The sequence below is a fragment of the Brassica napus genome, chromosome A2 (assembly GCF_020379485.1).
Source record: "Brassica napus cultivar Da-Ae chromosome A2, Da-Ae, whole genome shotgun sequence".
Classification (NCBI taxonomy): domain Eukaryota; kingdom Viridiplantae; phylum Streptophyta; class Magnoliopsida; order Brassicales; family Brassicaceae; genus Brassica; species Brassica napus.
This window is the reverse complement of record NC_063435.1, coordinates 23,326,860-23,351,481: the sequence shown is the minus strand read 5'-3', so window position 1 is coordinate 23,351,481 and position 24,622 is coordinate 23,326,860. Positions and strand designations below refer to the sequence as shown.

Genomic DNA, 24,622 nt, shown 5'->3' with positions numbered 1-24,622 from the left:
AACGACTTTTGAGTTCTTTTTTTTTCCTCTTTTGATTCCATTTACATGACTATGACACCTATTGGGGTTGAAACTTTGAGGACTTTAACAGTCTTCAAAGCCTTTTTTTTAACCCAATCATGTTTTGATGGCTTTGCGTTTTTTTTTAAGTCTCAAAAATCACTTTCAGTTATTTTTTTTTCATTTTTCTTCTTGATATTTTTTTATAACAGCATATTTTATTATTTAATGAAAATTTGAGTTTACATCATCTTCATGCAGAAGCTTTGATAATATCGTTGGTACATAATTATGGAAAACAAAATCTACCGGTTGTAGGAGTGTACTTCTTGCAAGTTTATCAGCACACTTATTTGCTCTTCGTGATGTCCATTGGAATCGAACTTCATCAAATCTCATTACCCACCACTTGATCTCCCTTATCCAGTTATAAAAACTGAAATGTAACGTTTTACCATTGATAATAGCAATTGCTTTGCTATAATCATTTTCCAGTATGATCTTACGAAATCCCAACGCCTAACAATGCTGTAGAGCTATTAAAATGCCTTGTAGCTCACTCTCTAATGGGTTCATAACCCGTTTACCAGTAGCTTGAGCCGCTCTTTTATGCACACCGTTCTCATCTTTGATAATCCATCCAACAGTACTAGTACTGTACTCCTATATTCATAAAAGATCTATCTATGTTACACTTAAGCCAATCCTTTGGGGGTCATGTCCAATGGTACTTTCTCGTCGTGATCTTTCTCTTCTACCATTTAGACCTTCTTGAGTTAACTGTGATGCTCCTGTTTGTTTCCATTCAGTAGCATTATTACGGGCATACTCCTTAACAGATTTCCAATGTAATTGAATTTTTGTTTTTAGATAGAGCTTCATTTCCATGCTTTTACTTTCTCTCACACGTAAATAACCATTGTTTTTTTACCAAAAAAAAAATAACCATTGTTTTTTATTTTTGAAAATGATTATTGTTATTTTTCCTCCCCCAAACTATTTCAAACTTCTTTTTCTTATACTAAATTAATTTCATTAAATAAAACTTTGACTAATTAATGTATAATATTTTTTTCTTGTTCTTTTGAAATATATTTTATAATGATTTATAATTATATATATATATATATGTATATCAATAAAGAAAAATTTAGTTGTTTAAAAGTTATATTTTAAATAGTAATTATATATTTTCTTTATTTATATGAATTATTTTATTTGTGATATAATCCTAGCATCTACGTGTTTTGAATAGTAGTTAAATTTGTGAAAAGTTCCCACAGTTTTTAAAGCCACAGTTCTTAAAACCATATTTTCTAAAGCCAAAAATCTAAAACGAAAGGCTAAAGCGAAAGTCCATAACAATCGAACTATATCAGTTTTCATATTGTTAACACGTTTGTCAGATTCTCAAGTTCCAGTTCTTATACGTACTAAAATTTATCGACTGTCCGATCTAACACATACTTTCTTCTTTTTTTCTTTTTAGAAAACTGTCCAACACATACTAGTAATTACTACATTTAAGACATCAAATTTTATATAATGAAATATAACAAAATTAAGGAACCTAGAACTGAATACAAATTTTGGGATTTTTTTGGTAAATTTGAAAACGATATATAAATTGAACTTCTTTGAAGAAGTGGGAATGCTTAGCTGTTATTAGGAAAAGATTAATTGTATCATTTTAAGGTTATGTTCTTTTTGTTGTTGTGACAAAAAAAAAAGTTCTTTTTTGTTCAAAAGTCTATGTCCTCTAGACTTAAAATACTCTATCTATTAGAGCATCTCCAACAGTCCATTATCCCCTTATTTTTTGAGGGATTTTGCACTCTAACAGCCTTTCATCCCTTCAAATTTTAATAAAATAATATTTGTTTTTTACTTTAGTCCCTACAATTATATATCTTTGACAATAGCATGAATAACTTTTTATATATCATATTTTAGTACTTATCATTATATATTCTTAAAATTATTTTGATTAAAATTATTTTATTAACACTTTTTGTACTATTTATCGTTATATCTGATTATATATTATTATATTTTTCAAAAAAATTTATTTTAATATGTTTCAAATTGTATGTTTTATTGATTTTTGAAAGTTTAATAATTATACTTAATTATTAATAATTTTAAGGACTAAATTGTAAATTTCTAATTTTTTAAAAAATAAATTTGAAGGTGATTGTTGGAGAACCAGCCCTCATCTCTTTGTTTTAGGGTGCCCCCCATAAAATTGAGGGTGCTTGTTGGAGATACTCTTAACTCTAGTGATTAAGAGCATCTGCATTGAGGGTTCAATGCTCAGGTTCACACCATTCTCAAAAAAATAAAATATTATAATATTTTTATTTTTATGAACTTACCCTTTGCAGGTTCGCTGGAATGAACTACGCGGGCTCCACACTACGTGGCGGCCCCATTTGGTCCATTTATTTATGTATTTTAAAAAAAAAAATTAAATAAAAATAAAATAAAAATAATAATAATAATTAAAGTTATGATCCCCCTTTATGTTCATTGATGCTGCTCTAAGTTCGGTGCACTAATGTGATATGATTTGTCAACTAGCGTAGAGTTTTGGCACTTGACGAAACGTTCGTTTGTATCATTCAATTTACTTGCCAAACATTTGATCTAGAATGAGTGAAGCTGCAAGTTGGACACCATGGAGAGAAACTAAAAGCTACGTATTTCATTAATTATATGTATATGATCTGGTTATTGTTGTGCGGAATTGTCAAATTCATTTGTGACAACGCAATAATTTTGGTTGACCATAATTGTTAGTAGAATCGTCTTTTTCTATTCAGCATCCCCGTGATTCTATAAACTTAATGATATATATATACACATTTCACAAGTATTAACTCAAATCAAATTTCTCAAATTCTTTACATTTTGTCTTAACTTTCTTTTTCATTTTCCACCAAGGGACTTGGTTGGTATTGGTATTAGAGTTGAGTTGTTTTTAAAATGAATAAACCATAGTTAATATATGAGACAATTTAAAAGTACAACTGTGAACTCTAAACCCTCAGAATTTCTCAATAACAAATACAAATTACATAAAAATGTGACATGTTACGAAGAAGAAAAGTTATGCTTCTTGTAATAGTAGAATAATGAAAATGTCATAATCGTCCAATAATTTATAAGCACGTGTCAGTTACTTTCTCTAAGAAATTGTTTTCCATCTAATTATCCTTAGTTTGCCAAACCTCTTCTTTAGATGGACTAGATGAGGAGTTGGCAAAAAATGAACTAGACGAGGTTAGATGTCTTGCCACTTTATATCTATGTTTGTACATTAATTGTCTAGATGTATAATAATTTCAGTTGACATTTAATTAGAAGTTAAAGAATGCTTAAACAACATCCTAAGTGATCGAGCACATAGGAAGCAGCCAACCAGGCCGTCCCTGTGCATGTGTGTTGGAGGTGCATTCACACATGGTCCATTGCAATTCTTTAAGTTTTTAGGCTAAGATTAGAGTATTTTTCAGAAAAGAAAATTGCATGAAGAAATGAGTTTTAATTTGTCTTTTGTTCAGGGTCCATTTTATCTTTAAGACGAGCCTGCAGCCAACCCTCAAAAAAATTTATACTAGTATAGTACATATCCTCACCTCCAAAACTAATTTACTCAAAACTCATATCCTAACACTTAAAAAGAGAAAAAAATAAGAAAAAATAAAGATCAATTAGCATTTCAAAGCAAGCCTTCAAAGAAGATGATGACCACTAGGTGCACCACTACAGCTCTCGTCCTCGTCATCAACCTTTTCTTCGTTGGTTTCACCGTGGCCCAAGCTTCTGAACCTCAGGTTTCGGTGTGTCCTAGAAACTCGACGCAAGCTTGTTACAACAGGCTTCACCTCAAAGCTTAACCCCAACACTCAAACTATGAGACCATGCTAGCTGGGCTTTCATCCTCTACGGCACCTGCAACGCTGCTAAAATCACAATCGGTTCATCAGAGATTACCTTGAGACTTGGTCAAGTTATTAGAGTCTGCCGTGTGCTACCCCCAGCTGATTTCACACGCGCTTAATCCTCCCATAAGACTAAATAAGCAGACCAGTTTCCGTATTATAAGACAATAACTAGACCCGTGACCGTGCGGATATTTATTTTCAGTAATCTATTTGTGTTTGTACTAAATGTTATATTCTTATTACATAGTTGTTGTAATATAACATGATGAAAGATAACAATTTAAAAAATTACATAAAACTTTTTTTTCTTGTTTTACTGTAAATTGTATCATCAATATTGGGTATTATATAACCAAATCCAACATTTATTTAATTAGACTTATGTTTAATATATATAGAAAATAATTTTTGTGAATCAAAAGTACAAAAAAGAGAGAACAGTGAGTTAGTATGCTATTAAAAATGATACATTAGCTATAATATTTGTATGAAAATAAATTGATTGTTCAACTTATTTCAAAATTGTAACATATAACCAATAAAATTTTAGAACTTAAAGAAAATAAAGCGAAAGATTCAATTTAATTTATCTGATAAAGACATTAATAATGAACTTTAGTTTATGTACATTCTATTTAACAATTTTGTAAAACCAATAATTATTAATGGCCCATTAGTTCAAAGCCCATCTATAACTATTTTTTCGGGAAAACTAATAACAAAACGTATCTTGGCAACATGCTAACAACCACTTCTATCTCTGTTTTCTTTTTTTTTTTATCTGTCGGTGAATCCCCTTTGCTATCTCTCTATCTTCTTCGATGAAGTCGATGTTAATCAATATATGAAACAACCATGAAATCCGTTAATCATCTAATCACTGATTATTATAAATTCAATATTGAGCTTTACTTTTTCCAGCCACTCTCCAATAGGAAGGTTACGTTGTGTCCGAAACATGTGAGTTTTTGTGCATGATGCATGTATTTACCATCCTGAAAACATTTGAAAGCGTATTAGAAACTATTATTATGAAAAGCATACAAAAATTAAACGGGAGTAGAACTTATTGTTTCATAAATACTATTTCTTTCTTTTTTTGAATAAAATGTTAAATTCGATTCAAAAGAAAATGAACTTGTTTACAGCAAAGCTACTTTGTTTCTGACTTTTTAAACAACAAAAGAATAGAAGTGTCTATTTCAAGTGTCTCGTCAGGGGAACAGGGGTTTTGTTTCGGCGAGTGAGTGAGTTTAACTTGCACACGCATCCGTTTTTGTAAGGTTTAACCTTGTGAAGCAATATAAAACTTTTGTTTGTTGACATGGTGGTTTATCTTTGTGACAGAATGTGATATTGAAAGGTGTTTGGAAATGAAACTATATATAATTGCAAACTAAAACGCTTGAGCAAGAGAATATCTGCTAACCATGTGAATTATATTGCACAATATATTGGGTGTATAAAATATTATGGTTAGCAAAAATTTAGTCAATAGTTTGGATTCTAACGATTCACAATATTTGATAAAGATATTTGGTGGACTAATTATTTGGTGTAATTGGGCAAAAAATAATCGGATTTTTTATTTACATTTAATTTCTATAATTATTGTAGATTGGAGAACAAGTCAAGCGAGAAATAATTATTCTGTTCAAACAAATTAGGTGATTCAGTTTCTATATCTTATAGCGATATCAAATATGTCTCATTGATCACGTATGGATAGACTTAGAAATATATTATTGTTTTGATTTTGAATTTATTTATTTTTTGTTAAAAGAAGTAGAACAATGAAATTGGGGCTAATAATAATAAAACAAATAAGTAAATTTATTTTTGGGGTTAATAATAACAAAACAAACAACACAAATAATTTTTTTATTTAAAAAAGGTAGATAATTTAGTAAATGGTAAATTTATTTTTGGTCAATAGTAACGAAATTAATACAAACTTATGAATATAGTAAATCAATAATTGGTTTGAATTTTAGTTAAATAAAAACAAAAACGTGAACCTCCATTTTTTTTTGTAATTTGTCATGTTTTTGTATATCTATCTATTAATAATAGCAATCCCAATTAATTCATAGGGTTGCGTCTTTTCATTATAACTTTACTCATACTTATTTATTGTATTTTTTCGTTTATAGCCGTTTAAGATAACTACAGATGTATCTATTCGTTGTAAAGTTGTATCTTTTCATTATAAAGTTGTATCTTTTCCTTTTGTCTTTTGAATTCTATATAATTGTGTTGTTCACAATTTGTTTGCACCATCGAATCATTATAATCTCACTCTCACTAATACACATCTCTGCACTTTCAACCGGCTATCTCCAACCAACTATTAAACAATTTTCTTTTGATTTGGGGCCGACATTGACCCCGCGCTGGATCTTTTTTTTTACCCTGCTGGTTGTTTTCCCTTCTTATTTACTTTCTGTTTTAGTATATTTAGATCTCTGGTTCCTACCATTAAAATCACTGGAAAAGACGATTCATAACGGTGGAGTCATCTTTGCACGCATCTTCATATTTGTTCATTTGTTGTTTCCGGAGATTAAGAACTACGACTACACGGTTTTTAGATTCTCGGATTTCGTCACAGCGTTGAGTAATCTCCATTAATTTACGTGGTTACTTTTAGTACTTGTCTTTGTTTCTCTTGATGACGAACACCACTACCGGGGGATGCGGTTAAAGGATGAGCCACCATTGTCGTAACCAAACACCACTACAGGGGGAAACAGCCGTGACATCAAAACCATCGTAATGGATCCAAATAATGGAGACGTGGATGAGACAAGACAAAGATCAAATTCTTTTACAATAAGACTTGCATATAAAAAGAGACAAATGAAGGTGCAGTAATCATTGTTCTCGGAATATATATATTTGCATGAACAAATTGATAAACAAAACAAATCTGGATTTTGTTTGTCATGTTGTTGTTATTTCTTTTCGCAAAGTAAAAGATAAAATAACTGTGTGTGATGAAAAGTCACAATAGTTCATGCATGTGTCTTTACGTAGATTAATGAAATTAATTATTTAATTACTTCAAAATAATAGATTAGTCGTGTCATGGAATTGAACGGGTGCATGCATAATCTAAAAAATCTTATTTTTTCTTTCTAATGTTTTAGCGGCAACAACAGCAAAGTCTATTGCGATGATTATTATCCTCCTTATATTTTCGTTTGTAATCCTAAAAACGTTTGTTTATGTTTAATGCTAATATTTACAAACTTCGAAATGTATAAACTCGTGAACTTGTAAGTTATTTTGAATACATAAAATGATAATTCTATTTATAAAAATATTTATTATACTAAAAAATAATATACACAAAAATAACATTGACAATGATGCCAAAAGCAATGAAGTAGTGTCATTTTGAGTGAAAATCTTGTTGGTTAAGAATTTATTATTCTGTAAAAATAAATTCATATAACTTTAGTTCTAATTTGGTTGGGATAACAATCATTGAAATAAATAAATAAAATTGTTACTGATAAGGTTCTTGAGAAATATTATTAGTTGAACAATATATAATATATTTATTTGTGTGTCTTGGTTTAAAAAAACATTATTGCTATTTTTTGGTTATTTCTCATTTTACTTATATTATACATTTTAAAAGTCTATAGAAAGTTAGAAGATAGTGTTTCAAAAAAAAAAAAAAAAAGAAAGTTAGAAGATATCCTTTTCTCTTTCGTGTCGTATAAACTTCTTTGACACAATAACAAGATGTTGTTATATAAAAATATAAATTATACAAAGTGGCATATATTTTTAACTAATGATTTCAAGATGTGTGTGTTTTTTACCAACTGATTATAACTTTTAAGTTATGGGGTATTTCAAAAACAGTTATGGGGTATTTTTCATGTAACAATTGAATAGTTTATGAATATTTATTTTTATTACTCTCAATTTTATCTCTATTTAAAATTTTACCAACTGATTATAACTTTTAATGTGTGTGTTCTTTTACCAACTGATTATAACTTTTACGTTATGGGGTATTTCAAAAACAGTTATGGGGTATTTTTCACGTAACAATTGAATAGTTTATGAATATTTATTTTTATTACTCTCAATTTTATCTCTATTTTAAAATTTTATTTTATTTTACATGAAAAATGCATTTGTTTATTAAAGGATTTTTTTCTGTTGAAGAGATGCATCCATTAAAAAAATACTACTTTAAAGTGTATCCTTTCAAAAAGGTAAATTTTTTAAGTTTAAATAATATTTCAGATAAAAATAATATGTTTATATCAATGTATTTTTTATTTTTTTCTTGAATAAATTGAAATATGTATTAGACTCTTTTTTAATTAGTTTCAAATATTTAGTTGTTTTCGGGATTTTTAATACCTTAGTTAAATAGATAATAAAACATATATATTATGTGGTATTGACATATTTGTTATTTTATTGCAACCAAACCTATAAACAAAAAATAGATTTGTAGTACTATCAATAAAGTAATATAATTTCATGAAAGATAATTTTGTAAAACATGTATTTCGTCAAAAACAATTAAAACAGTTTTAATAAAAGGTTATTTTATAAAATATAGCATTTTTATTTGTATAAAATGAGTTTTCGTGCGATATCGCACGGGTTCATTACCTAGTATTATTAAAAGAAAAATAATGATAATTCTCCATTGCTTTGTATACAGGTAGATTAGCTATGGGTGAAGAAGAACAAAGATATTTTTTATAGGTTATATTAAAAGAAAACTGTAGGTTATAGTTAATTGATGCCATAATATTACCGTCATTGTTGTCATTTTTGTTGGTTAAATTAAAATTAGGAAAATGCATTTATTAATCAGAAAAGAGAACATTAATTTAGAAAAATATTATTTATAATTTCAGTGGCATTCTGGTGTAAATAACTTGTAAAATTAAGAGATAATTTAAATTTATACTCTTCTTTTAATAGATTAGATGGTGCAAGTATATATATAACTATATTCGTCTAAGCCCGATCTATGTTGTTGAAATAAATTGAGACATTCGTGATGTTATCACATGTCACTTTTTTTTTGAACATTCACATGTAACATGTTCATATTTGTTTTATTCATGTTGGATTAGAAAATACAGCTTTGTCATTTTATTTATCATATCTTTTTGTTATTTCATGAGGTTACAAATACCATTAGGACATCAAGTATCGTTGCATCATACAGATTGGTCCACTTGAACATCACTGAAAACGTTGTAGATTAAGGATCTGACTGGTTCAAACGCAGTGGTTGCGGTTGCGGACATAAAAATGTGTTCCACCTACATTTCGTGAAATAAAAGTATGTTTAAACAAAATACGTACATGGTTGGTGCGTATGATGCAATGATATTATCCTTACCCACTTACTCTCAACTACTTTCAACTTTCAACTATCTACGATAATACTATATGAGATACTCTATATTTTAAACGTTTATTGTCGTACTACAATACTTAAATTTAAATGCAGTTTTTAATAGTAGCTGACCAAAAATAATGCAGTTTTTAATACTTTTAATGTCGTATATTTTTTTTTGTATCAGTGAACACAATACAACAGACATTCAATACCATTAGAAGAGAATAGATTATCGCGAAACTGGTCAGTGTTACTCATTGGTATATTCACCAAACGAACAACGTATAAAGGTTAACTGCGTCAACTGATCAAAATGGGAAGTTAAATGTTAACGGTGACGACCGTTATACCAATCCGCCGAATATCAAGACAATGCATGGCTCCGGATTTCACGGCAGCTGTCACTACAGTTCTTTTTTGTCAGGACTACAAATCGCATTTATCTTGTTGGTCAACATTTAGTAAGGAGTTCAGACCATGCAAATGACACATTAGTATCCCATTTTTAATTATTATTTTCGTCAAACAATGAAAAGAAAGAATATTACGACTACTCACGAAACCGTGTGACGGATGAATACAGTAAATTAATAACTAGATATTACGCTTTATCTTAATCTGTCTTTAAAACGTTACATATGATTTTCCCGCTAATTTGACCCTAATTATTCCATCCATGTATTGAATGACTTTTACAGTAAACACTAGGTTAAGATCCGCGCCTTGCGCGGAATGAACATTATATATAAAAATTATTTTATGTATTAAATATTTTTACACATTATGAAATAATAAATATATATTGAATAATTAAAAGTCAGTAACTATTAAATATATAATTAAATTGGTGTGAACATATAAATCAATTTTATTAATCCAATTTTTTTTTAATATTTGATAGGATATGTAATTAAATTTAAATGATACTAACATACATAGTATATTTTTAATACTAATGTCTATTAAATGATGATTTCTACTCATATAGTTTTTTTTGATCATTTGTATCTTTTATAAAGAAAAATTTAAATTACTGATAACAAAATTTTCATTGTGAGATTAATAGTTTTAATAATTTATAATTAAAAAAAAATAAGTTGTCAATGTTCGTTCAAAACTTTTACCAAAAAGTTGTTCAAAGTAAATTTTGAAACTAAAAGATTTATGTATTTTATATGGTTTATAGTTTAATTTAAAACGATATATATATATATATATACATATATATATATATCAATCTTAATAATTCATTAAATTATACTTTTCACTTATATAATTTGTAATCATTTGAATGTAAGACTTTAAACAGTTTTAGTAATTTATAGTCGTTTTTCAAAATTCAAAATATAACATATACAAAAAAATCTAATTTTTTTTATTATATGGTTATTGTGGTTGTTTAATTTATTTAATAGTTTAAAATTAAACAAATATGATAGAAGATACACTAATTTTTATCAAATCTTTATTATTGAAAATCATTAATTGTCATATATACTTTAGCCACATTAGGCAATTTCGTAAATTTTATTTAAGGAAATAATGAAGTACATTAATAATGAATTTATTGTTAGTTTAATAAAAAAACTTATTATATAATTAGATGGACCAACATATTTCTCTAATGATTCTAAGAATCATCCTAGTGATGACATGTGGCTACAAAAAGAAGTTGTAATGCTTCTCAAATAATATATAGGGGATATATATGACGCGTTGGACAATTTGTCACACAAATTGGTAATAGAAGAAAATAATATTCTCTTACAGAAGCAAAAGAAAACAAAGAAAACAATTTTTTTTATAGAAGCAAATGAAAACAATGTGAAGAAAAATCCAAGATCTACACGCAATATTTAAAACAGGAAAGACAATCGAAGTTATTAGCAGTTAGCCGAAAATGCCAAAATACAAAATCATAGAGATGTATATTAATATGGAAGAAAATATTACAAAATCAAGACCATATCATTTTCTTATCTAGGTAGATTTTTCTTTCTTTCTAAGCATCAAAGGGTAATGGAGTAGTTACCATTTTTTCTTACAAATTCTTACACTGAAATTATTTTCTCAGACAAACAATTAATGTTAAAATATCTTGAAATGATCATACATATCATAGATTTTGTAGCTTCTCCACAACCACAGTTCTGATATTCAAAAACTTAGCGTGTATCTAAACATAAACATAAACATAGTAGATAATCCTCATTTGCATAATTACAGATTTTTAGCGGATATTTATACAATTTTACGACGCGTGCCAGCTGTGTACCACCACACTTAAATAGACAAAAATAAAATAAAAAAACTAAGAGAATAAATTCATCTTTAAATTTATCTGGTTCGTCCATTTTTCTCCAGAAGAATAAAAATCTATTAATTTAATTTTTTTGGGGGAGAAAAGGTTAATGCTTTTATGATTCCATACTCTTATCTCTCTCCCTCCATCTCCATCTCCGCCGATTCCATCTCTTACTCTTACTTTCCCCTTTCCCTGTAAAAAAAGGAAGCTCCTTTCTCCTTCTTCAATGCCACCCTAAAACCCCAGAAAATAAAGCTCCATCCTTTACCTTGGTAATGACGAAATCTCATCTGGGTATCATCCTCTGTCTCCTCCTCTCCTCACTAAACTTCTCAGCTTCGCAGACCAGCGTCGATGGCCCCACTATGCAAGCCCTCAAATCGAGCCTAAACCTCACCAAAGGCGTCGACTGGTCCAACCCCAACCCTTGCAAATGGCCAACCGTGCAGTGCGACGCAAGCAACAGAGTCACTCGAATCCAACTCAACAACAAAGGAATCCGCGGAACCCTCCCTCCCAATCTCCAAACCCTAACCGAGCTAACCGTCCTCGAGCTCTTCAAGAACCAAATCTCCGGTCCGATCCCCGATCTCTCCGGTTTAACCCGGTTACAGACCCTCAACCTCCACGACAACCTCTTCGACTCTGTCCCCAAGAACCTCTTCTCAGGCCTAACCTCTCTCCAAGCAGCTTACCTCGAGTACAACCCTTTCTCTCCTTGGGAGATTCCCGAAACCCTAAAAGAAGCCACCTCTCTCCAGAACCTCTCTCTGGCGAGCTGTAACGTCACCGGCAAGATACCTGATTTCTTCAGCTCCCAGACGCTTCCCAGCTTGACGAGACTCCAGCTTTCTCAGAACTTGTTGCAGGGAGAGCTGCCTCCTAGCTTTGGAGCTTCTTCGTTGCAGAGTTTGTACCTCAACGGGCAAAAACTAAACGGTTCCGTCTCTTTGTTACAAAACATGACTTCGTTAGTTGAGGTTGATCTGCAAGGTAACGCTTTCTCAGGTCCCATCCCTGACCTCTCTGGTTTACAGTCTCTAAGAGTGTTCAATGTGAGAGAGAATCAGCTCACCGGTGTTGTCCCACCGTCGTTGACTGCTTCCAAATCGCTTACTACTGTGAACCTAACCAACAACTACTTTCAAGGACCTACTCCACAGTTTGGGAAATCAGTTGGTGTTGATGTAATAACCAATACAAACAGGTTTTGTCTGGAGACTCCCGGTACTCCTTGTGACCCTCGTGTCACTACCTTGCTCTCTGTGGCTGAGTCGTTAGGTTATCCAGTGAAGCTAGCCACGAGCTGGAAAGGGAATGATCCGTGTAGTAGCTGGCTTGGGATAACTTGTTCAGGAAGTAACGTTACGGTGGTGAATCTTGGGAGGCAGGGGCTTACTGGAACTATATCTCCTAGCTTTGCTAAGATTACTTCGTTGGAGACTATTAATCTCTCTGATAATTATCTCACCGGGAGTATACCTAATGAGCTTACTACATTGCCTAAGCTTAAGACGCTTGATGTGTCTGACAACAATATCTACGGAGATGTGCCCAAGTTTGGGATTGGTGTTAATGTGGTGACTACTGGTAACGCTAACATCGGAAAGGACGGACCTTCACCACCGGGTGTGTCTCCTGATGGGGATGGAGGAAGTTCCAAGATGTCAAGTAAGGTCAAGATCATAGTTCCTGTGGTTGGTGGTGTTGTTGTTGTGTTGTGTTTAGTAGGGCTTGGTGTGTGTCTCTACGCGAAGAAAAGAGCGCGGCCCGCTAAAGTACAGAGTCCAAGCAGCCATATGGTGATACATCCGGATCACTCTGGTGATGGAGATGCTATTAAACTCAGTGTTGCAGCTTCTAGTGTTGGAGGAGGAGGAGGAACAGAGAGCTCTTCCAGTGACATTCATGTGGTTGAGTCTGGTAACTTGGTTATTTCCATACAGGTTTTGAGGAATGTGACAAACAACTTTAGTGAAGAGAACATTCTCGGGAGAGGCGGGTTTGGGACAGTTTACAAAGGTGAGCTCCATGATGGAACTAAGATAGCTGTGAAGAGGATGGAGCCTTCTGCTGTTAGTGACAAAGGGCTTGAAGAGTTTAAGTCAGAGATCACAGTTTTGACTAAAATGCGTCACCGTCATCTCGTTGCACTTCTTGGTTACTGTCTTGACGGTAACGAGAAGCTTCTTGTCTATGAGTACATGCCGCAGGGGACACTGAGTCAGCATTTGTTTCACTGGAAGGAAGAAGAGAGGAAGCCGCTTGATTGGACTAGAAGATTGGCTGTTGCATTGGATGTAGCTAGAGGTGTGGAGTATCTACACACGCTTGCTCATCAGAGTTTCATCCATAGGGATCTAAAGCCTTCGAATATCCTTCTTGGTGATGATATGAGAGCTAAAGTCTCTGACTTCGGGTTGGTTCGGTTAGCCCCTGAAGGCAAATACTCCATTGAGACTAGAGTCGCTGGGACCTTTGGTTACCTTGCTCCAGAATATGCAGGTTTGTACTGACCCAAGTGTTGAAGTTTCATACTTTGATCGTTTTGCATTGACCCAAGTGTTAAAGTTTCATACTTTGATCGTTTTGCATTGACCCAAGTGTTAAAGTTTCATACTTTGATCGTTTTGCACTGACCCAAGTGGTAAAGTTTCATACTTTTAAACGTTTTGCTAATGCTATATGGTTTTGAGTTTGGCAGTGACAGGAAGAGTGACGACCAAGGTTGACATATTTAGCCTAGGAGTCATACTTATGGAGCTTATCACTGGTCGTAAAGCCCTTGACGTGACGCAGCCTGAAGACAGCGTGCATCTAGTGACGTGGTTCCGTCGTGTAGCAGCCAGCAAAGACAAAGACAAAGACGCCTTCAAGAACGCAATAGACCCAAACATCGAACTCGAGGAAGAGACTTTAGTCAGTGTCCAAAAAGTCTGGGACCTTGCTGGTCATTGCTGTGCTCGTGAGCCTTACCAAAGACCAGACATGGGTCACATTGTCAACGTCCTTTCTTCACTCACCGTCCAGTGGACACCTTCTGAGGCAGATCCTGATGACCTCTACGGGATAGACTATGATATGCCTCTTCCTCAAGCTGTTAAGAAGTGGCAAGCTAATGAGGGACTTAGCCAAACCATGGATGACTCGGGATCTTCGTCTTCAGCTTATGGAAGTAGAGACAATACACAGACGAGTATCCCTATTCGCCCATCTGGTTTTGCTGCCTCCTTCACTTCTGTGGATGGACGTTGATGAAATAAATAATGACTGCATTTTCTTATGGTTTCGTTAAAACGTTTTAGTAGTAGAAGATTGTTTTTGTTCTTCCTTTTTTTCTTTCTCACAAGCCTTTACTTATGACTTGTTATCTATCTTTTTCATCCAAGCTTTTGGTTTAAGGTCTTATCATCTTTGTAGTGTTTATGCAAATACAAAACCTTCTTTTGAGAGTTCGTATATATAAACTCTTTATTCCTACTTCAGCGTTTCTTCCACAAAAAATAATTCAGAACTAGATTTTGATCCGCGCTTCGAAAGCACGAGTTTTTCTTTGGATTGTAAACAAAGATTATGAATTAGTATTTTAAAATTGTTATGCATTATTATGTTACAAAAGTTATATTATATCCAAGAATAATTTTATTTAAAATTGTATAATTTAATTATTTTATTTATGATTTTATGTATATACTTTTATGTAATTCTCCCTCTTAGATATAAACATTTTACCAGATCCGTGAAAGAAATATTGATGCTGTTTGGGTTGAGATCTAGGGCAAAGTACATATTCAATTTTTTTGGACCCACAAGTTTTCTTTGAGTCAATATCCTAACCGAGACCCAACCTAATACCCAAGTACCTGAATTTTTTGTGTATATTAGGTATATTCGGTATATTCGAGTATTTTAGATATGTTTTTGGTATTGCGAATACTTTTTAAGTTTTGCGTTCAGGTTTTCGATTTTAATTTCGGGTTTTGAGTAAAATTGTAATAAGAAAATATATAGGGTATTCGGAAAATTTTTTGGGTATTTTTCGGTTCCTCGGGTCAGATTTCATGTAAAATTTTGGATATTTTTGGTATTTTAATATTTTGGGTACTTGTTTGGGTTTTTGGGTATGTGTTTCAGTATTTGTTTTTGGGTTTTCAGGTACTCCGAGTACCTGTTACGTACCTAAAAATTACATGTATTTTATAAGTATTTGAATTATAGATTCGAGCCGATCAGGACCTGAAAATAACCAATCCAAACCTAAACCAAAAAATTAAATACCTAGTTATGTCCAAATATTTAGGATCCGAAATGAACCCGACCTGCTGACTGAGATTAGACCTACACTCTCTGATTGCATTTTTTTTTTGATCTCACACTCTCTGATTGTATTTTGTATGCATTTTATAAGAGTTACATTTTTTGAGTTGATTATTTTTAAAATGTACTTGAAATATTTTTGGCTAATTTAATAGTATAAATTTGTAAGGTTTTTAATAGTTTTAAAACTTATTTTAAATAACAAATTTTATGATAAATACTTTGTATAAAAAATAATTTAAAGTAAAATATATAATTTTTAACAGATGGTTTACTTTATTAAATTTGATTTTGTATATTTGGAAATATATAATGTATGATGACATGGTATAGTATGATGTATGATATATGTTAATTTTTAAATGAGTTATGAAATCTGTTAAAGTTGATAAAGTTATTGAATTTAAATAGCATATATGCGGTATATTATTTTTTGTTTAAAATATTTTGTAACTATGTTGCTATATCTTGTTTTTAAAATATGATAAAAGTATAAGAATATTTAATTTTTGATTTGTTTCAAATTTAGATACTTTTCAAAGTAAGATATATTCTTAGCAAATATATAAATTAGCTTTTTCATAATTTAAAACAGAAGTATAGAAAGGATGGTGTGTATTCTTACATAGTTGGTGGATCAAACGATTTATATAATTTATTTATATTGGATGAAATGAGTCATTTATTAATTATGAGACTAATGAGACATGTTTAGAGAATAATATAATAAAGTATATGTGGTACATTAGTTTTGTGAAGCAAATGGTAAGGTAATCTAATAAAGGAAAGCATATATGTCGTATAACTTTGTTCTTGTACAAAATAGTGTGGTCTAATAAATTTATTTGGTTACTTATTGTTAATTAAATATTATGGTAAGACCAAAAATATTATGGTAAGACCAAAAATATTGTTAGTTAAGGAAAGGGTCCAAACAACTTTTTTAAGTAGATTTATTAAAACTCCTTCCCTTTTCATAGTATTGATATTGGATATGATGGTGTGCGACCGTTTTTGCTCAACGCGAACGGCACGTAGTTTGACTTCACAAGCCCATCCATATGCATTGCATTTCAAAGAGAAGACCCGTTAACAGTCCGAGCGGATATTAATGGACCCAACTTTAGAGGATGTTCTCGCAAGTCGCAACTATACAACTAGGCCTAGGCATTTTTTACCTCAACTCGAAGTACCTACCTAAACCTGAACCGAAAAAACCGAAACCGAATCTGAACTGTTATATAAAAATACCTGAACGGGACTTATGAGCTTAGTACTTTGGTGTTTGGTTATAATCCAAACCGAACCGAAATCCGAACTAGGATCTGAAGATATCTGAAATTAGTTAAATATGTTAATATTTTTATATATTTTAAGATGATTTCGAAATTTTAGAATATTCAAAATATTTTTTAGTTTGTTTTAATTGTTAGTTTTAATACTTTTTAGTTAGTTTAAATAGTTTAACTAATTTTTAATTAGATTTGTAAACAATTTATATATTTTGAAAGAAAAAAATTGTCAAATTTTGAGGTTTAAAAAAAATATTTTTGGACGATTTTAAACATTGGTTACATCGAACTAAACCCGGAAGGAACCGAACCGAACCCGATCCGATAATTAGTAAAATCTGAATGGTATTTCTGAGCATAACACCGAAATTCCAAAATTCCGAAAATCCGAATCACCCGGACCGATGGTCCACCGAACGCCCATGCCTATACACAACCCCAATGAATAAGTTTCTTGAGAACCGTGTTTTTTGTTTCTATGTCGTTTTTTTGCACTGATATATTATTGAAAAAAGTTCAAGATTACAACCGGAGTGATACAACGGCAATACTCGACGGTACAGTGAAACGATAAATCCTAAAATAGAGGTGTTAACATGAGAGGCTTGCTCAAAGTAAAGAAAACCAAAGATAATCTTCACTTGTATTTCTGCAGCGGAAGCTCCAAAGAGCTTTTCATAGTTGAAAATGACGTTGATATATCCAAACAACAAAGTTTGAAAGAGCGCAAAATTGCCTGAATAGGATCTAGATTTGGTTAAACAGCTCATTAGACAAATAAGATCTGTTTTAACACCAATAAGGCTTTCCGGAAAGACTAGATGAATCTCAAAAGCAACGAGAAGCAAACTGTTGAGGATGGTGAGACAGTTGAGGGTAATACAACAACATATGATGAAAGCTCAATTAAATTTCCTTGGTTAGAGAGAAGCCAAGAACTCGTCAGGCATGACATAAAATGCCATTTCTCCATCTACAGAGATATTCATCATGACAGTTCGAAGCTCAGTACAGATGAAATGCGGCAATGGAGAATGAGGATCCTCAAGAGGCACCACATTAGGAGGACAGCTAGGTGAAACAAATGAAAGCGTATTAGATGAATTCTGAGGTATAGTACCTTCCTGTCCTTGAGAATCATATGCTGATCAGACATGCCAGTAATAAAAATCCATGCTAATCTCAGTCCAAAACCCTGAAGTAATGTAGCTATTGGGGATTTGTTGGTGCTATAGAAAAGCGGCGGTAACGTTTGATGATTGACCACGAAAGAAGGATGTTGACGGTGTCTGTTGAAATGTGTTGCCGAGAAAGGTGTCTGTTGAAGCTTGTGATCTTTGCAGAGAAAGAATGCCATGCGGGTCTAAGAAAAAGGCCATTTCGTCTAAGAAATCTTAAAACATATTACCATTTTTATTTTTTATTAATTGTTAATTTAAAGGCAAATCTCCGAAAGAATTTTAATTCGAATATGACCACAAAAGTTTTTAAAAGAGATGATAGAAAAGTAACTTTTCTATCTTTTACCCCCCCTCCCCCCCCAAAAAAAAATTATATCTTTATTTTATAGATATATAACTATAAATAAATAAATAAATTAAAATATTCTTAATTTTTGAAAAATAATATTCATCTTTTTGAAAAATTTTGATTTATTTTAAATCCGAATAATTGGAACTAATTTTAAAATTATTAATTTAAAAAGGAATCCTAAAATTCAGCCTCCAAATCTCACCCCTCAAATCTAAATCATTAGTCTATATTAGAAAATCTCCATTACTCCATATTTTAGAGTGATTTTTTTTTTGTTCATTGCTCCATTTTCCATTCCATTGGGAAGTAAAATATGGAGTGATTGAGATGCCTTATTTAATCCGAGGGATATAATTACCTTTTACTTCTTTTACTATTTTAGTTATTTAAATCTTTACTAGATTTTGACCCGCCCTTTGAAAAGGCGGGATTATCTCTTTTGAAAATATCATATTTTTTTATATATATTTTTGTATGAAATAAGTAATGTGTTTTTGTCTATATATGTAGTAGTTGTTATATATATTAAGGATGAATTTTTATTGAGATATAAAGGTAATAGTATATAATCTGATGCTAGGTTATAATATATATATATATATATAAATTTTTTTTTTGAATTAAGAAGTTTTGAAAGCAATAGAATATTATTTTATTGTTAAAACTAAAAATATTTTTTATAATTTTTTGTTTCATTTTTTGATATAATTAAACAAATTTAGTTAACAAAATTAATAAAATAATCAAACAATATAACTCTATAAGTAATTTTTATGAATTATAAAATGAATCCCTATATTAAATATAAATAAAAATCCACTGATTGTTTCTTAGTATAATGAAATACTAGATTTTGACCCGCGCAGGCGCGCGGGTGTATATTTTGAAAAATATGTTGATATTTGTTTTTCATGTAATTATTAGGATTTGGAAAAATGAATCCGAGGAACATAACCGATACCGATCCAAAGATATAGTACCAAACCCAAACATAAATTGATTAAATATTCTAATTATTCAAAATTTTGTTATTTAGAGAACCGAATCTGATCCGAACCGAAGTATTTAGGTATCCGAATTTATCTAAAAATAGATTTATATACTTATATGTATTAATTATTTTTAGATTTAACGTATATAAAACATCAAAAATGATACTTTTAAATTGGTTTAAATACTTGAAAATATATATAGATAGTCAAAAGTAAATATCTGAAATAGTTAAAGTATACTCAAATCACCAAAAATACTTAAAATAATTATTAATTTTGTATCCAAAATTTTAAATCAAGCCAATTGATATGTTAAGCTTAAGTATTATGACATATGTTATTCAAATTTATACGTAATATATTATTTTATTTATACATTTTGATAAATTTAAAATATATAATGATTTAAGACTTTAAAAATAATTTAAATTAGTTATCCAAACCCAAACCAAACCTGCAAAGATCCAAATCGAACTCAAATCAAAATTTAGAAACATTCTAATAAGGCTGAAATCTTTGACCCCGAAAACCCAAAATACAAACCGATCAGAACTAAACCCGTATGGGTATCCAAAAGCCCATCCCTAGTCATTATTATTATATATCGTATTTTATCATCATATAATTAATCGTATTTTATATGTACCATCATATAAGTAATCATATAATTAATAGTATTTTATACATACCATCATATAAATAATTACATATATTATATTTTTAAAACTTAATATGAAATATGAAAACCATAATTTGAGTTGGTATTTCAAATTGGGCTTTGTATTATATTTTTCTTATATATATTGACAATATTTTTTTATAATGGTTATTGAAAAATAGTTCAGTAAAAATCCATTTTTGAATATATGTATATTTTTGAATCAATTTTTGATATAAATCAAATTTGAATTATTATTTTGATTTGAAATATGTATATAAAGTTTAAATTTTGTTTTATGGTTAGTTTAGAAAAAAAAATTTTAGGGAATTAGATTGACCCATTTTGGTATATTTTAAAAGTGGCCTAGATAACTTTCAATTTTTTTTAAAAACATAAGCCCATTACTTTTTTTCTTAATACTACTATCCTTGTTTTCAAACAAAAATATTTTTTTTTAAAAGACTGCAATCCATGTTTCTAAACACTCCAAATTTTAAAAGTCCTATTCAAGTCTCCAAACACTCCAATTTTGTACTTGAGTTTTAATAAGATAGATTATTTTTTATACAATTAAGTTCAATTTATTGTTAGTGTAAACGAAATAAAATGTTTTTATTTATAAATCCATGTAACATTATATTAAAAAATATGGGTTCTTGATAAACCGATTTAAAAATATCCAAAATAAATTGGATTACTCGGTCTAACAATACACCTAAGATCATCTCCAATGGTTCACTCTAAAATAGAGTGATGAACAAAAAGAAATAAACTTACTCTATATATAGAGTAAACTAATTTTTACTCTATTATAGAGTAAAAATATAGAGAACCAATAGAATATTTTTACTTTAAACTCTATTTTAGAATATAAAATAGAGTGGGGTTGAAAATGCCCTAAAACCAACATTAGTGGCATATATCTTTTTATGGGTACCTAGCAATATAATAACAATATAACTAAATTTAATAATTAATATTTAAAATAGAAGAAATATAAGCAATAAAAATAGGATAGGTTGAGAGATTCTAGCTGAAGCTTCCGCCCTGTGTTCGATTTTTCTTGGCCATCTATAGACGCGTTATGTGGCAAGAAAATCTGGATTCCTATGGATCTTTTGCTGATCAGTACTTGGGCCTATAAAGCATTTGGGATCACACCAAAGTTATCAAAAAAAAAATTCAACTGTCAGATAAGATAACAATTCCTCGGGAAGGTAGTTATTCCTAATTGTGTCTCTATTTCGTCTTTTTCCTTTTAATTTTATTACTAGCTTAAGATCCGCGTAATTGTGCGGGATAAATTATATATATATATATATATTTTTTATCTATTATTATTTATTTGTATTTATTTATTTATTTTATGTAATTAAATTAGAGTAAACACATAAATCAAAACAGTGCATCTTACGATACTTTTTTGGTAAATAAATCAAAAAATCATTTTATTTATTTTGTATAGTATATAACTAAATTTCAATGACATGGACATAAATATTTAGTATATTTTAATATAAATATTTATTATTGAGAATTTATACTCATATGATAAACACAAAATTTCTAATGTACAATTTTTGAATGCAAATTTCAAAATTAACATATTAAGGTTTCAATACTTTTTCAATACAAAATTTAGAAATTATAATATTTATGTATGTTTCTATGTTATATAGTTTAATTTTAAACTATATTAATATATAATATGAATGTCTAGTAAATGAGACTTCATATTCATACGATATATGATCATTTGTATCTTGTTATTACCAAAAAAACTAAACCATTGATTACAAAATTTTATTGTGAGACATTTAACGTTTTTAGTAATTTATAGTCATTTTAAAAATTCAAAATATAAAATATAAGAAAAAAATTATTTTCTTATTATATAGTTAATGTGGTTGTTTAATATCTTTTAATAATATAAAATTAAACAAAAAAAGGCTAAGATACAAAAATTATTATAAAATATTTATTATTCATAAACATTAATTGTCATATATACGTTAATCATATTAGGTAATTCCGTAATTTTTATTTAAGAAAAGTGCATGATTATTCTTTTGTACACTATTTATCAATTTAATACTTAGTTTAATAAAAAGTATAATATAAATTAAGATGAACCAACCTATTTTTCTAAGAATTATGAATTTCATTCTCATGACACGTAGCTATAAAACAATGTTGTAATGTTTCTCAATTAATATATAAAGGATAATAATCATGACGTACCTAGTGAGAACTTACCACTAATGGTGGCCTAATTCGGTCATTTTTTTAACTCATAATCAACTTGCATTAGCCAACTTGTTCTTCTTACATGAGTCTATCAGCTTCTACATAATTTTCCAGCCATCTTTGTACTACGGAGTATAGTTTAGGGACATTAGACATGAATGTAAAAATCTCCTTCTCTATCCTGTCAGCTGCCTTCCTCTTGGATTATAACTCGTTTTCCAGTTCTGAACCTGTGACAAATAATGATGGATCACAGCAATCGTAGGCTGCAACATAGGCCACACTTCTTCATCTCCATTCACCATTCTTGTTAAGGTTAGGGAGTCTGTTTCAAGCACAACATTCTTGTACTGAAATGAAGCAATCATACTTGCTGCCCACTTTAAAGCTTCCGCCTCCGTTTCATTGCTGGATCCCAATCTCGTCACTGCCTTTGCGCCTTCCTAAATCATCTGCCCCTTTTCGTTTTTACAAATCCATCCCACTCCACTGGTATTTCTTTGATTATGCCATGAGCCATCGGCATTGCATTTCAACCAGTGTGTCACCGGGGGTTTCCAAACAGCTTGCTGTTTATTGATGATGTGGTTTTTGCTTCATCTGCTCTTAGCCTCATTACATTCTCCCTGTTTCCTGTCTCTCCAATCCCCTGCATCTTCTTTGGCCTTCGTAACTATACTCATTTCCTCAAAATATCTTCCCTTGTATATCATTTCTAGGGTACTCTTTTCCAGTTTCAGTACATGATATATATTTGAGTACAACAATTCTGTCATCTAAAAGTGACCATTTACTTTATCTAAGTAAAAGAAAAAAAACAGAAAAAGGAAGAAAGGAAAAAAGACCAGAGAGACGGCTCTTGACCGACGAACAATCTATAACTGCAAAATCAAAAATTAATGGTGAAAATCAAAGGTCTACCACGTATATTCAAAAAAGACAACTTCAAAATGAAGAAATCGTAAGGTATAAATCATTTGCTCACCTTAAATTGTTTTGGTTCGATCACTTACAAAATAATAAAATTTTATCTTTGTTCACAGATCATAACAGAAAAGGGTTTTCTTTTCACAGATCCTAACATTCAGATGAAGAGTTTCTTAGATCTGAAATATTTTGAATGGAACCGGACTGGACGAACATCATCTGTATCATAGATGGGAGACTTTAAGACCTCTGAAGAAACAAACAAAGGTAACTGTTAATAAAGCTTCTCCATCACTTCTCAGAACAACTTCAATGGTTTCGGAACTTAATTTTGATTTGCCCACAAGTCACTCAACCGTAAGTACAAATGTGTATTCAGGTCATTTGGTAATGCAAATAGCTGAACAGAGAAGATTATAAGAAATACACCATTACACTTTTGTCTTAGTCAAGATTGGTTATACTGCTACGAAGATAACAAACTCCTAATGATTCTTATAAACCTCCAATTTATCATTTGTTAATAGGATGTATGAATGCTTTTGTATTTGTGATTAAGGAACACAATATTCTGTAACTTTTTTTATTTACATAGGTGTTTGAAAGAATAAAGATCATTGGTTGTCTTCTTCGCCTGCCTGGTAGGAAATAATTTAAAGTGAAACATTACTACCACCATAGAAGATAATTTCGTTGATACAATCGTAAAAATCTTTCAGTGTACTAGACTCTTTTTTTTTGAGCAACCAGTGTATTAGACTTTCTGATATATTATGTGGCTTTAGCAGGACCATCTCCGTACTGCATGCCCCGCATCCGAATGTGAAAAATAAGTAAAATGATGAAATTTCGCCAAAACCAAAAACAAAAGATAATGTATTATTCACAGCAGAACTATATTAGTACTACTTTAGTAAAACATAATCAGTAAATTGGATATCTATACAATTAAATAAAATATTGCAAATAAATAATTGACTATAACAAACTGAGTAACCATTACGTGTTTTGG

The 24,622-nt window shown here is 30.5% G+C and overlaps 1 protein-coding gene across 1 annotated transcript; it reads left to right on the top strand.

Moving 5' to 3' along the window:
• The first annotated feature begins 11,694 nt into the window (after window positions 1–11,694).
• Window positions 11,695–15,121, top strand: LOC106348788 (receptor-like kinase TMK3). Its single transcript, XM_013788597.3, has 2 exons — window positions 11,695–14,146; window positions 14,346–15,121. The coding sequence occupies exons 1-2, from the start codon at window positions 11,917–11,919 to the stop codon at window positions 14,894–14,896; spliced, it is 2,781 nt and encodes a 926-aa protein (XP_013644051.2). The 5' UTR covers window positions 11,695–11,916; the 3' UTR covers window positions 14,897–15,121.
• Window positions 15,122–24,622: the final 9,501 nt, after the last annotated feature.